The 15,361-nt window shown below is 35.0% G+C and overlaps 1 protein-coding gene and 1 non-coding gene across 4 annotated transcripts in view; one reads left to right on the forward strand and one right to left on the reverse strand.

Moving 5' to 3' along the window:
* The window catches only part of FANCI (Fanconi anemia complementation group I), a 52,765-nt gene that overhangs the window by 6,632 nt on the left and 30,772 nt on the right, over nt 1-15,361 (forward strand). For all 3 annotated transcript variants that reach the window (XM_025049762.1, XM_006905263.3, XM_025049767.1), the window contains exons 4-14: nt 328-458; nt 1,155-1,311; nt 1,393-1,450; nt 2,825-2,866; nt 3,210-3,333; nt 3,788-3,873; nt 5,470-5,596; nt 9,125-9,217; nt 9,868-10,004; nt 12,850-13,027; nt 14,447-14,534. In XM_025049762.1, the coding sequence (XP_024905530.1) occupies nt 328-458; nt 1,155-1,311; nt 1,393-1,450; nt 2,825-2,866; nt 3,210-3,333; nt 3,788-3,873; nt 5,470-5,596; nt 9,125-9,217; nt 9,868-10,004; nt 12,850-13,027; nt 14,447-14,534 (1,221 nt within the window). The remainder of the gene's footprint in view (nt 1-327; nt 459-1,154; nt 1,312-1,392; nt 1,451-2,824; nt 2,867-3,209; nt 3,334-3,787; nt 3,874-5,469; nt 5,597-9,124; nt 9,218-9,867; nt 10,005-12,849; nt 13,028-14,446; nt 14,535-15,361) is intronic.
* Nucleotides 7,877-7,983, reverse strand: LOC112484150. The gene has a single exon (XR_003047903.1). It is a non-coding gene; the product is annotated as a U6 spliceosomal RNA (small nuclear RNA).

The raw sequence follows: 15,361 nt of genomic DNA on the forward strand, positions 1-15,361 counted from the left end.
CTGACATCACCCAGTGTTAACATTCTGAAATATGTTAAAGACATTTAATTTGGATTACTGGACCCAAAAAAGGGTCCGGTAATTTTTAAATTATTTTAAAAACTAATAACATAGGTAGACAATGACATTTTCAGTCAACTGCCTAAATACTTTTTCAAAACTCCTAAATATTTCCGCTCTAAATGCTATAGTAATCAGTAGTTTGATCATTCTGTTTCTATGTTAAACTATAAAGCTGTATGTTTTTCCTATTTATTTGTCCGTCAACCTTGTTTGAAGACTTTATCCTTCTTTTTTTGTTTCTGTACGCCTTTGTAAAACAATAAGGTTCCCCCTGCTCTGAGGAAGCTGGAGCTCTTAGGAGACTTAAGATATACACTTGTTGTATCCAGTTGGTGGAGTCAGGGGATTTGCAGAATGAAGTTGCATCCGAGATCATAGGATTACTAATGCTGGAGGTGAGATGGAAAACAAAAACTTGTTTGATTTTGGGTAGATTTTTGGAAGGGGTTGTAATTTGTTGAGAGAGGGAAAACAAGTGGCTCTACCTTAACTTACATAGCCTACATCTCTCTATTAAATTATTAAATTACATAATAACTACTACTAAACGAAAAATAGTTGATGGATGGGCCATAAACCACCTAGATCAAGGATCCCCAACCCCTGAGCCATGGACTTGTACAGTCCATGGCCTGTTAGAAACCGAAGCACACAGCAGGAGGTGAGCAGTTGGCAAGTGAGCGAAGCTTCATCTGTATCTGCAGCCGCTCCCCAGCACTAGCATCACCGCCTCAGCTCCACCTCAGATCATCAGACATTAGACTCTCGTAGGAGCACTGGTCCCTGGAGCCAAAAAGGTTGGGGACTGCTGACCTAGATGTTTATATTACCTTACTGGTATCATGAACATGTGTCTCTTTGAAGAGCTAGAATCTTCGAAAACATTAGGGAACTGGTGGAGCATTCTGACCTTTGAAATTCTTTACAATTATAAGTTTGTACCAGAGCAGAATGATTTCCCGAATCTCTTATGGGACCAGTTCTGGGTTTTGTTGTCAGTTTTCTTAACTCAGCAAAAGACTGTTTCTTGGAAAGAGATATCAAACATTTAGATTTCTGCTTAATATTTTTTTTATTCCATGAACTTTTAGGCCCACAATTTTCCAGGACCATTGTTGGTTGAATTAGCCAATGAGTTTGTTGATGCAATCAAAGAAGGCAGACTAATGAATGGAAAATCTTTGGAGTTATTACCCATCATTCTCACTGCCCTTGTTACCAAAAAGGAAAATCTGGCTTATGGAAAAGGTAATTTTCTTCTAATTTCAGTGGCTTTTTCTCTATTCACTTAATCAAATTTATTTCTCAGTGTTGTTTTTGCATTTTTAGATGAACTTAGTGGGGAAGAAAGTAAGAAGCAGTTGATTAACACTCTCTGTTCTGGCAGGTGAGTCTTTCTCATTAATGTGTAAAATTTTCTGAGGACTGTAAGTGTCAAAAGAGTTCCCATTTGTTTCAAGAATTCATGTCACCGAAGTCTGGGTTTTTGTTGTTGTTGTTGTTTATAATGTGCCACTTGAATAAAACCATTTAGTCTGTGAATAAGAAAGATTATTTACTAAAGTTTTTGTTCTAAGAATATACATATAATTTATTTATTTGACTGTCAGTCTTAACATAGCAATTTTAGTTCACTAACGTTATTTGGAGTCCCACAGTTCTTAAAGCTGGGAAACCCCCTGATGCTATATCTTTTATATTTTTTGGAGGAAGTGGAATGAATATATAAGTGAAGCTTGTACCTTTAAACCAAAAATGTGGGAATTACTCTAAGGGAAGAGGTCAGTGTAAGAGAAAATTCTCATACATGAACATGTTCAACACAAATTTGTGTTCAAATTAAGCATACAATAATAGAGAGATGTAGGCTATGTAAGTTAAGGTAGAGCCACTGCATGAAATTTATACTCATTAAAAATGAAAAGTATAAAGACATACGTTGAAGATGATATATGGTCAGTGAAAAATAAAGAGACTAGTAAGTTATACTTTGATTACACTAGGGTGTATTAAAAATAACCAGAAGGGAATACCCAAGATTATCTAAACCAGAGATGGCCGTTATTATGGTTCCTTATATAACATCTCTTACATAAATAATTTTGGGTTTATATCAGCACATATACATTTATCTATTTATTCATTTGTTTTTAATTACACAAAAGAGTTTATTCGATACACATTGTAGCATACCTTTCATTTTTTATTTAACACATCTATTCATGACAGCAAATATAACTGCATCATTTTTTAAATAGTTCCATAGTATTCTATTATTTGGCTAATCTCCAATTATTAGATTATTTTTTTCCCTGATTAATATTTGGTTTATGCTATTATAAAAAGTGTTGCAGTAAATATATGTATACCTATGTGATTTCTTATAAGCATGTACATGGGATATATTTCTAATAGTAAGTTGGGTGGGTCTATGGTTATATGCACTTTTAAAGTTCATAAGTATGACAGTTTATCTTGAAAGGTTATATCAGCACACTCCCTAAAACAGTGTGTGGAGTGTTCTTTCCCAAAATCTCACCAGCACTGAATATCATCAGACCTTGGTTTTGCCAGTCTAGTAGGTTAAAAGCGTTTATTTCATTGTTTCAAATGCCATTTCTTTGATCTTGTTTCCCCATGGTACCTAATCAAACTTAAAATGGCCTATTTTTTTTCTCTTCCTTACTGATTTTATAAAGTAATATGTAAATAAGTTAAAATGAGGTAAACTTACATGTCCTTTGTTATTTTCTTTAACCAGATGGGATCGGCAATATGTCATTCAGCTCACTTCCATGTTCAAGTAAGTATCATGCTTCCCTTTTCTCCTTATGTCTTGCTGTATGAACTTACCTGCCAGAAATTGAAATGTAGCAAGCTCAAACACTGCTCTCCCCTAGTAAAAGTATTGGTACCTTGGTTTTTTGTTAAAGGATTCCCTTCCAACCCTCTTTTTTGCTTTAATAGCTTACTTAAAGTATAATTCTATGATTTTTTTTTTTTCCGAGATGACCTTGCTTAGGTAAGGTTATTGGTCCCCTTTAAGGTTCTCTGAGAAAATGCATAGGGGCAGTAATAATTCTGATATCTCCCAAATTAGGCCCTGGCGTAATTTGGCTTTGGCCTTTAGAATCTTTGATCCACAGGGATGTCCCTCTGACTGCAGAAGAGGTGGGATTTGTGATGGAAAAAGTGTTGAAGATGTTCTCCAAGTTGAATCTTCAAGAAGTACCACCTTTGGTCTATCAGCTTCTGGTTCTCTCCTCAAAGGTATAAATAAAAAGTTGTTTCTTTTTAACTCTAGTGGAATGACCAGATAGGGCCATTCAGCTTATTCATATTCTTGGTTTACATACTGGGGCATAGATGCTTTCATTTTATGTATGATGATTTGGTCTAGTAAAAAGATCATGATCCTTAGTCAAGGAAAACATATCTCTTGAACTACCGTTATGTTTTGAGTGTGGCAGTAAAAGGAATAAAGATCTCAGAAAAGGTGAACTATAGGCCCCTTAAAGTCTAAGATGTGTTTCAAACCCAATTATAACATTAAAATGTTCTATAAATTCTTACTGTGACTCTAGGTTGTAATTTATTTTAAATTCATACTTGAGAAGCCTTTAAGCTGAAAAGTTCAACTTGCTGGTCTTGCTGTTTGTGGGGAGACCTTACCACGTATTTTATGTTTGTTTGTTTTTGTTTTTGTTTTTGTTTTTTTTTTCAGGGAAACAGAAAGAAGATTTTGGAAGGAATCATAGCTTTCTTCAATGAGCTAGACAAGCAGCACAACAAAGAAGAGAGTGGTAACGAGTGAGTAATGTAGTATAGAAGTAAAGTCAGTTTTACAAATTAATCTTCTCATTGCATATTTTCGTTACTTCATTGTTATCTAACCATTCAGTCCCTGCCTTCACCTCAGCACAGAACTTCCCTAATTCTCTCTTAGATGCTCAGTAATAAAGTTGTTAGAATAGTGTAACCTCTTCAACTCGTTTATTTGCACCTTTCCAGGAAAATAGCAATAATTGTTCTGTAAGTTGTAAGTTTAAAAGCTATTTATTTCGTGTCTACTCTGTGCCAGAAACTGTTTAGCCCTGGGTCTGCAGTGACGAACCAGTCAAACAAAGTCCCTGCTCTCATGGAACTTCAATTTTAGTGAGAAGAGAACAGAAAATAAATAAAAAGAAAAATGTTAGAGTGGAAAGTGCTATACAGATAATTCAAATGGATGATGCGATAGTGACAGCATAGCTACTTTAGATTGGATGATCAGTGAAAACCTCTCTGAGAAAGTGCTATTTTAATTGAAGTCTGAATGACAAGAGCCACAATATGTAAATCAGGGAAAAGAGCCTTCTAAGTGAGTACAAAGGCAAGAGACAGCATGGCATGTCTGAAAATGAAGATTTTTTTAAAGCAAATATTTATAGTGCTTATCTGTGCCAGGTGCTATTCTAAGTACTTTAAACCTCACACCAGTGTTATTTTGCCTCTTTTATGGTTGTAGAAATGAAACCACAGAGAAATTAGGGAGTTTCCCAAGGTTAAATTGCATAATGTAGAAGCGCTGGGATTTGAATCCAGGCAGTTTGGCAGCAGAATTCACACTATTAATCCTGTTGCAACTTACTGCTTCTACTCTGGAATAACTTAGTTATTTAGCTTGAGCAATTGATTAGAAGGTGGTCTCATATATTTAGAGAAGACTGACAGAAATGGAAGTTTAGGGGAAAATAGGCTCAGTTTTGGCCATGTTAAGTGTGAGATGTATATTAGCATCTCATCCAGAGGTGTTGAGCAGGCAGGCTGGAGTTATAGGGAGAGGTCAGGGCTGGAGATACAGATTGGCAGGGACTAAAGCCATGAGTCCAGATGGGGTCACCTAGGGAAAGTGTGGAGAGAAGAGAAAGAAACCCAAGACTGAGCTCAGAGGCATCCCACCATATAAAAGGTGGATGAACCAGCCAAAAAAAAAAAAAAAGAGAGAGAGAGAGAGAGAAGAGGCCAGGGACAGTGCCCCAGAAACTAAGAGAAGAAAGTATGTCAAGAAAGAAGTGATCATCTGTGTTAAGTCTACCGAGGCATTCATGTGGGACTTGATTATTGGTTTTGGCAACATAAAGGTCGTTTGTAACCCTTGCAATAATAGATGACACTAGGGGGTAAGGTAGGATAGGGAGGAGACGGAGCCTAATTGAATTGGATTTAACTGGGACGAGGTAAGGAAGTAGAAATAATGACTATTTCAGGACGTTTTATTGTAAAATGAAGCAGAGAATGAGGCGGTAGAATCTGCTTACTGCTTTCCTCCAGCGATCATATGAGTTCAACCTGAGTTGGTCTGCTTGTTCATCTGAACATCTGCACTATTGCCTCTTGCTCACACCTTTCTATTGAATCTTTTAGGCTCTTGGAAGTTGTTACCGTGCCATCAGGTGAACTTCGTCATGTGGAAGGCACTGTTATTCTGCACATTGTGTTTGCCGTCAAATTGGACTGTGAACTAGGCAAAGAACTTCTGAAACACTTAAAGGTAGCACCAAACTCTTAAGGTGATCGAGGATCTTTTTATGAAACAGGGGTGTTCAAACTTAAGCCTTTTTTTATGCCAGTTAATGACAGGAAGTAAATAGAAATATTGTAGAATGACCCTGGGTCTAGAGGATCTCTTTTTTTACTTTGAAAGTGGAAAATATATGATGTCACCACATTCATAAGCAAGTTCCATTTTAAAGCCATACCTTAAATGTTCTAGTGTTTAAAAAGAAAAAAATATATATATGACAGCTGTTCAGCAAAAAAACTGAAAATTTGATCTTAACTCCATTAGTATGTGAGCTTCAACCTTGACCTCTGTTTCTCCATTTATGAATTGGGATGTTGCCTATTTCTAGTATATTTTGGGGTGCTGTGAATCTAAGTCATTCATCATTAAATATTTGTGAAGTAATAAGATCAAAATCAGAAATGTTTTGAACTCTTTCAAGAAAAGTACTATACAGATAAAGGACCTATTTTCCTGCAACAATTTATTTTGAAAATTTTAACCCACAGAAAAGTTGAAATACTATAGCAGGATGAACATCTGTATACCCTTCATCTTGATTTACTGATTGTTAAATACTTTGCTATGTTTACCTTCTCACTTTCTCTCACATTATTATATTTTTTCTGAACCATTTAAAAGTCGCAACACTTCAATGCCTAAATACTTCTGCATGCATCTCCTAAGAATAAGGGTTAGTATCTTTGGACTTTTTTTGAAGCATCCAGCCCAGTTGTCTATGTCTCACATTGCTGGATTTGTCAGATTATTTTTCTTGTGATTAGATTCAAGTTAAACACTTTTGGCAAGAATGCTTCATAAGCGATGTTGTGTACTTTCTCTTGTAGGGATCAGCAAACTTTATGTAAAGAGCTAGATACTCTTTTAGGCTTTGCAGGCCATACAGTCTCTGTCATGGCTCCTCAACTCTACCATTGTAGCAAGAAGGCAGCCAGAGAGCACACATGAATGAATGAGTGTGGCTGTGTGCCAGTGAAACTGTATGGGTACAGAAATTTGAATTTTTCTTAATTTTCATGCATCATGAAATAGTGTCCTTTCTTTGATATTTTTTTCCTAACGCTGTAAAAATCAGTGTTAGCGCAGGAGCTGTACAAAAATAGTTGGTGGACTAGACTGGGCTGTACTTGCTGACTACTGTTCTAGTGCATTACATCGGAAGGCTCCTGGGAGCAGTCGGTCTTACTCCTGGTGGTGCTATGTCCTTTGGTTAAGGCAGTGATTATCAGTGTTACTCATTTGCAAAGATTTATTTCCCTTTTCAATTAGAAAATAATCCATGGGATCGTAATGTGAGATCATGTGAGAGTCCTTTTCCTCAGCAACCTTTCACACATGGTTTTCGTTTTCCCACCTATTGATAATTCTTGGCTGAAATTAGTAATTATACTGGGAATTACAAAATGGTAAAAATTAAAATTTTGTCCAGATACACTGTTGGTTGTCTATAAAAAGAACCTTCCTTCTCCCTTTTTATTTTGAATATCGCTATGCACCCATGAGCCTTTTTTATTTTGTATTTATTTTTTTATTATTTTTTATTATGCCTACAGCACCTGGTCTTCCTAGATGGTCTCCCATTCCATGAGCCTTTTTTAATTCAATGTAGTCATTATGAATTACTCAAAATGACCCATATTTGGCCAATCAGATCCTTCAGATTTGCTCATATGTCCTTCTGATGTGACCCCTTTGAGCCATTTTCCTGGCTTCAGCTGTGCAGGGCTGACCTTGTACTTTCTTTGCCCCATCCCCATTCCAGCTGTTTCTTTAAGGTGCTCTGGGTTCCTTTTGTAGGAAAGGATATTTAAAGACCATGATGTGGGAGATAGACTTTAAAGCACCTGTATCTGTTCACTCTTCTTTTTTTTAGGTTTATAGTAACTGTATGATTGGTCTTTTCAAAGAACCAACTTTCTATTTTTTTATCTACTCCACTGTTTTATTTTTATTGGTTTTCTGTTTTATTTATTTGTGATTTTATATTTATTCCCTTCTCTGTTATTTCTTGGATATCATTTCTTTTAGGCCTCAAAGGCCTATTTTTTAAAGATGATTGAGGTATAATTTACGTAACATAAAATTTTGCTGTTCTGAATATTCACACTCATTTTTTAAAAATTTATTTTTTATTATGGTGACATTGGTTAACAAAATCCAGTAAGATTCAAGTGTACTATTCAACAGTAAGTCATATATATATTGCACTGTATGTTTACCTCTCATAGTTAGATGTCTTTCTGTCACAAAAATATGGAGCACTTCATGAATTTGCGTGTCATCCTTGTTCAGGGGCCATGCTAATCTTCTCTGTATCATTCCAATTTTAGTATATGTGCTGCCGAAGCAAACACAAAAATTCACCCATATTAAGTGTTTTCATAATTTTACCTACTTGTGTAACCATCTCTATAATCCAGTTTTAGAACATTTTTCTCACCCTATAAAATTCCCCATGCCTGTTTAGAGTTAATCCACATTCCCAGACCCAGGCAACCACTAATCTTTTTATTCTATATATTTACCTTTCCTAAGTATGTCATATGAATGTAATCGTACAATATATGGCCTTTCGTGTCTGGCTTTCGTTTAGCATAATGTTTTCAAGGTTCATTCATGTTGTAGCATATATCAGTTTTTCATTACTTCTTAATTATTGCATAGTATTCCATTGTATGGTTATATCAACTTGTTTTATTCACTCAATGGATATTAGAGTTGTTTCCACTTTTTGGCTATTAGGAATAATGCTGTTCTGAATATTCACTTGCAGTTCTTTTTGTAGACATATGTTTTCATTTCTCGGATAGATTCCCTACGAGTGGAATTTCTGGGTTGTATAATAAATTTGTGTTTACATTTTTAAGAAATTACCAACTGTTCTTTAACATGGCTATATCATTTTACATTCTTACCAGCACTGTATGAGGGTTCTTGTTTTCCACATCTTGGCCAACATTTGTTATTGTCTGTCTTTTTTTACAATACTTGTTCTAATGGCAATTCCTTAATGACTGATGATAATTGAGCCTCTTTTCATGTGCTTATTAGCTGTTCTAATATCTTCTTTAGTGAAATGCCTGTTTTAATCTTTTGCCCATTTTTTGATTGTATGTCGTATTATTGAGTTTTAAGAATTCTTAGTATATCCTAGGTACAAGTTCTGTATCATTTACATAATTAGCAAGTATATTTTCTTAGTCTGTGTCTTGTTTTTTCATTTTCATTTCAAGTGTCTTTTGAAGCACAAAGTTTTGAATTTTGATGGCATCCATTTTATCAATTTTCTTATATAAATTATGCTTTTTGTATTGTATTTAAGAAATCTTTGTGTAATCCAAGGTCTTAAAGATTTTCTGCTATGTTTTTTAAAAGTTTTTTAGATTTAGTTCTGGCGTATAGATTTCTGGTTCATGTAAATACCTTTTTTTAAGTAGGCTTATGTTATACTTTTAAGATATAAGTAATGACTCCTTTTTTGTTTATCTCTTCTAGGCAGGACAGCAAGGAGATTTCAGTAATAATATATGTCCCTTCAGCATTGCCCTCCTGCTTTCTCTCACGAGAATACAAAGATTTGAGGAACAGGTATTGGTGATGTTTTTGGTCCTTTCTGTAGCTGGTAAGGAGTACAAGAGCCTGTTTTTTTTAATTATCTTTTCCTAAACAATTCCACCCTAATCCCTCCCGCAGCAAATTCCTCTGTAAGACATGTAGTTCCCACACTGCTCTCTGGGGGGCCGCTCGAAGACTTCTGGCACTTGGTTTATTACTTCCATTTCCTATTGTGTGGTAAGCCAGGTGATGAAGTGGGAAAAAGAATGGAAACATATCATACAGTCCAAGTAGCAAGAATGGGAAGTTTAGCTAGGTATTCACCAGCAATTTTATTATTTTGTACCTTTCCAAGAAATTATCCCTGATCAAGTTGACATTAATAGGAATAGGTTAGTTGCGAGAATAAAATGGTAAAATCCTTTGGCTTTTTTTCTCATATGTGTTCCCTAGTCATGGGTAATAACTAGTATTGATTTTAGCTCATTTTCTTTCTTCAGGAAGGCCTGTATTTAACTTTTTAAAGTTCCCATTGAAAGTGTTAATTTTTATATCATACTCATCTAGTGAAACAGTCATAGGTATGAGTGTGTGATAGCAAGTAAGAACAGTTACGGTGTTAAGATTCTATAGCATGGGATATCGTTTTTGACTCCCTTTTCCTATTTCTCTCATTATATTAGGTATTTGACCTTTTAAGGACTTCAGTTATAAAAAACTTTAAGGATCTTCAGCTTCTCCAAGGCTCAAAATTTCTTCAGAATCTAGTCCCTCATAGATCTTGTGTTTCAGCCATGATCTTGGAAGTGGTACAGAATAGGTGAGTTTGTGAACCATAGCCCGGTAAGTTCCTTTGTGGTACCATACTTATGACCCATCTGGGAAAACGTGACTACAGCTGTTGATTTCATCTATCAAGGTTTAATCCCTTAAAATTGGTCAAGCAAGCTTTTCCTTATCAAAAGTTCCTCAAATCCCAAGGCCTCATTTCTTGGCCACCTTAATAGCAATAATGCAAAATTGAAGTCATACCTTCGTTCCTTCATGATACTGCAACTCTTTGTCACTTTAGGTGAGTAGACATCGAAAGTTTTATTTACTTTTACTGTTGAAATTTGAGCCTGATGGTTGGAATTGAATTAGCAGTTTTAGATAATTGATTAGCAGTTTTAGACATTCATTTTAAACCAAATTGAAACAAGACTCGTAACCTTCCCAGGTGTTATTTTGATTTCAGGGTATACACTAGCTGTTAGAACAATCTCGACCATGACATACTTTCTTTGTCTGGATTAAGTATATTTTAAAGCTTTATAATTTAAGCCAGATCTTATTCCATGACTGGGAATTCTGATTTAGATTGGATTTACATGAGGTTGGCACATAAGACAAATGTGAGTCTAGAACCTGTTGTTTCTGAGTGGTTTATCCATCATAGGCTTTAAAGCTCCTCTGTCCTCTCTGTATCTTGTTATTCCTCTTTTTCCTAAGGTTTATAGTTGTATCTCTAGTATTCTGCCAACCCAGTCTCTTCTGATTGGGCTAAAGAAACAGGGCACTAATTAACCAGGAAATTCCTGGAACGTAGCCCTTCTTCTACAAGTCCCACTTAGCCATAGGACCTGGAAGCCTCTCCATTTATAATTAGGCTGAATGGGCAGTTGTCACTAGTTTAGGACCAGCTCTCAGTAGGAGAGATTTGGGTAACATTAGCAGACCTCATAGAATAGCCAGCTGGTTTGTTACACATGATTGCCTTGGTTAGTCAATTTTCCTCTAAATAATGCATCCTACATTTTATGTGATTGAATCTTTGGACCTTACCAATCGGATCTTGGTAGTATTTTATTGTGTTTAGATTTAGATTTGCCTGTTAGTGTCTAGAATTAATTAGTAGAATAATTAGTAGAGTTAATTAATGCATTTATGCTGTAATATGATATATTCCTGAAAAATGTTTTGTTCTGCAATATAACACTGTAAAAATAACAGGGCCTTTGGGGAAAACAGGATTTAGCAGACTTAAAACATATTCAACTTTGTAACCAGAGCACTAAGATAGATAGATAAATGGATGGATAGATGGATGGACGGACAGACAGACATAAATTTTTCGATTGAGGTTTAGTTGACATGTAACATTAGCCTCAGGTAGATAAGTTAATGATTCGATATTTGTATATATTGCAAAATGATCTCCACAGTAAGTTCAGTTAACATCCAATATCTAGTCTTAACATAAAAGTTCTACTATAGTAAATATAGGACTTTACATTAAACAACACTTATTTAGACTTTGTAATAAATGTTACTGATTTCTTTGTTTACTTCTATCTTTTGAACTTCATATTTTTCTCTTAGAAATATGGCATAAGTATATAATTTTTCCAGTCATCTTTTTTGGTATGATTTCTGAGTCTTCATATCTGAAAATGTCTTTATTTTGCCATCCCACCTGAACAATAGTTGACCGAGTATAAAATTCTAGGTTTATAATCATTTTTCATTGTCTTTTTGCATCTAGGACTACTGATGAAAAGTCTGGTGATTATCTGATTTTTTAGAATTATTGTAGACAATCTGTTATTTTCTTCATAGGAACTTTTAACTATTTTCATCCTTGGTGTTCTGAAATTTAACATATTTTATGTTTATGTAAGTTCCTTTTTAATTCACTCCTGCTTGATACTTAGTATGCCCTTTCACTGTAAGAATTCGTGCCTTTACTAAACTCTGTAATGTTTTTCTCCTTTTATTTTCTTTGAGTAATCCTGCCTCTTTTTCTCTCTGTTCTATCCCTGTTGGAATTTCTTGATCTCTGTGTGCTATCTTAATTTTTCTTTTATGCCTTTCATATTTTTGTATTTTTATGTGAAGTTCTACACAAATCCCTTAGCTCTTTCTTCAGATTAATTTGTTCTTCAGCTCTGTCCATTTTACTCTTAGGTTCATTTATTGAGTTTTTCACTCCATCAGTCATGTTTTTCATTTCCAAGATTTCCATTTTTTTTTTTTATAATAGTCTGAGGATATTCATTAGACTTTTAAAATCTCCTGTTTGTTCCATTAACCTTTTCCTTCAGGTATTAAATTATTGAGTTTGGTGCTTCTCTTTTAAGGCAGTATTTGAGTTTGTTGCTTCTCTTTTTAAGGCAGTATTTCATATTTAATTTAATATTGAGTTTGGTGCTTCTCTTTTAAGGCAGTATTTTTTTCTTCTATTTGGTGATTACTGATTGTCTCCTTGTTGTTATTTTTGATGTTCCCCATTAGTTTGAGAGCGCCGTTATCTACTTAACACTGTCTACCTCTGTGATTTGAGGATAGTAGTAGGATGTACCCAGAGGTCATCTTCTAGGGGCCTCCCTAATCCTCCAGTATGTTACCATCCTCTCAGAGTGCTACTCTGCCTCTCAGGCCCAAGTTCCTCCACTCTCAGATCTCATCTAAGAGCAGGCAAGCCTCACTGTTGCTCACTTCTCAGGGGTATAGTGGGTCTTGGAGAAGGCAGAGGAAGATGCTCTATACCAGAAGGGTGCATGAAAAGGTTCATGTGAAGAGTGTCAGTTACCAGATCAGGTTTGGGAAATGTGTAACACATACCTTATGAAGATAAAGATATTTTACTAAGCTTTTCTTTTTAACAAAGCTTTGTTTTCATGCAGTGTTCATAGCTGGGATCATGTTACTCAGGGCCTAGTAGAGCTTGGCTTCATTTTAATGGATTCATATGGGCCAAAGAAGATTCTTGATGAACCTATTGAAACCAGCTTAGGTCTTTCTAAAACACCAAAGCAACATGCATGTACGCTGGGAGCTAATATCCTGTTGGAAACTTTTAAGGTGAGACACTAGTTTAGCATCTATTTCCTAATTTTATTAAATTGTATTATAAATAGGGTATGATATTTGCCTGGGAGTTTGGGGGACAAGGAAATTTGAGTTCTGGGAATAGAAATTGGGATAGAAATTGAAACATTGCTAATGTTCCAGTTTGATGGAATACTTACTTTATCATCCTTTATTTATATGAGTTTTTTATTCTGTTTTCTATTTCATACCGTTTCATAGAAGTTTGAATATGTTAGCTTTCCCATGATTTTCTTTTTTCCTTTCAACAGTAAATAATTTTTTTAAATGCTATTTCTTTACACAGAAAATAATCTTTTACATTGCTGTAGAATATCAGGCTCGAACAATCATACTTATTGGTTCATTGTTTTTGAAGAACCCAAAATGGGTAATTTACATTTTTTTATTCATTACCATATTATGACCATCATCTCGATGTTAATTTCTGAAACAGCTTTCAGAAATTCATTTCAAGTAAAAAAGGAAAGCTAGATCATATCTGAGGCTAAACATTGCTTTGCTAGGGATTTCTCTCAGTCATCTTCTTGACATTCGATTGTTTAATGTAGCTACATGCCAAAGTATAGGCTGAAAATGCTATTTGGAGGCTAATTTAAATGTAAATCTAGTGTTCTGATCCAGAACTATGAAGTGAGTGCCATATAATAGCCCTTAATAGTTGTAAGTGTGTTAGATGATATAAATGACTCCTCTTAACAGTAATCCGATTAAAAACATTCTTAGAATAAGAGCCTTTCATAGTTTTTGTTTTTAATCATTTTTAAAACTAGGGAGGTTCCATTGGATTTCACACAGATGATTGCTTTGTCAAGGCATCTGTAGAGCATATAATTTACTGCTAATTAATTATTAGTCTGAAGTCTGAAAGAAATTAGTTTGTAACTCAAAGTAATCAAGTTCAGATAAGGATTTTAACTAAAATTTAAATGAAAATTCAAAACATCTTTTTTGGCGGCAGCCACTGTGCTTCTATAAACTGAGGAAGGGGTTCATGAAGATGATTTTCAATTTCAGAAATTTTCATAGGCTTTTAAGTTTTAAAATAAATATTATGAATACATCAGAAATGTAGATATTGGCATGTAATGGATATCTAAGTAGAAGTATTCCTGTTTGATGCTGGACCTTATATAGGAGTGCTTTCATGTGCTCTCTCTTTTAGGCTAATAAACATGGTGGTTTGCCCTGCTAATGATTGTCTGAGCACAGAATGAGGGTAGGGTTAAGTGAACATGTCTTAACCAGTGATTCACATTATATTCGTGTTTGAAATTAACAGTCAATTTTTACCATATCTAAACTGTTCTTCATTCTACCCAATATACCTCGATGCAATTGTAAGCTGAAAGTCACCAAAGAATATTTTACTGGTTCTTCTGTTCTTTTTAGATCCATGAAATGATCAGACAAGAAATTCTGGAGCAAGTCCTCAACAGAGTTGTTACCAGAGCATCCTCCCCCATCAGCCATTACTTAGGTATTGAACTTCGAAAGGGTGGTTCAGGTTCTCAGGAATATTTTCTTTTAAGTGTCATAATGTTCTGGTCATGGGAAAAAAATTTAATGATACAGTAGTTAAATGCAGTGTCTTTGGTTATCATGTCAGTAAAACATAAGTCTATTTATGTTGTCTGTGGTTGACAAGAAAGGAGGCATATAACTCATGAGTGAAACTTCTCTCTTCCATCAACTTTCTTTCTCTATTTTGCTGAGTACTTCTCAAATGAGTGCTGTCTTTCTGCTACCACTCAATGACCTCCATTGTCTTAACCCTGCACATCTCCAGGGCTCTCTTTGCAGGCAGCTCTTTCCTTTCCAGTTCTCTACCCTGTGAATTCTAGCTGCTTTGGCATTTCTGATTCTCAGCTCTGTTCCTTTGACTCAGGAAGACCAGATTCTGAGTTTCCCCTCTCTGCTGCTGCCTAGAAACTCTCTAGCCAGTAAGATGGGGCAGTTATAGACTCACCTCATTTATTTCTCTTTCTTGGGGATCATTGTCCTATACTGCTTATTGTCTAGTGTCTGAAAATTCTTGTTTAATATAATTTGGCCTTTTTTGTTGTTGTTGCTTAAAGTTGGAGGATAAATCTGTTCACTGTTACTCCATCTTCGTGGGAAGCAGAAGTCTGTTCCTCTTTTTATACATTCTCTTGCTTGTACATGTCATACACACACACACACACACACACACACACACACATAAATATATTTTATATACATATATATTTTTATATATATTATATACAAATGTGTGTGTGTGTGTGTGTGTGTGTGTGTGTGTATATTTTATACACATACATTATA

This window comes from Pteropus alecto, unplaced genomic scaffold (genome assembly GCF_000325575.1).
Source record: "Pteropus alecto unplaced genomic scaffold, ASM32557v1 scaffold60, whole genome shotgun sequence".
Lineage (NCBI taxonomy): Eukaryota > Metazoa > Chordata > Mammalia > Chiroptera > Pteropodidae > Pteropus > Pteropus alecto.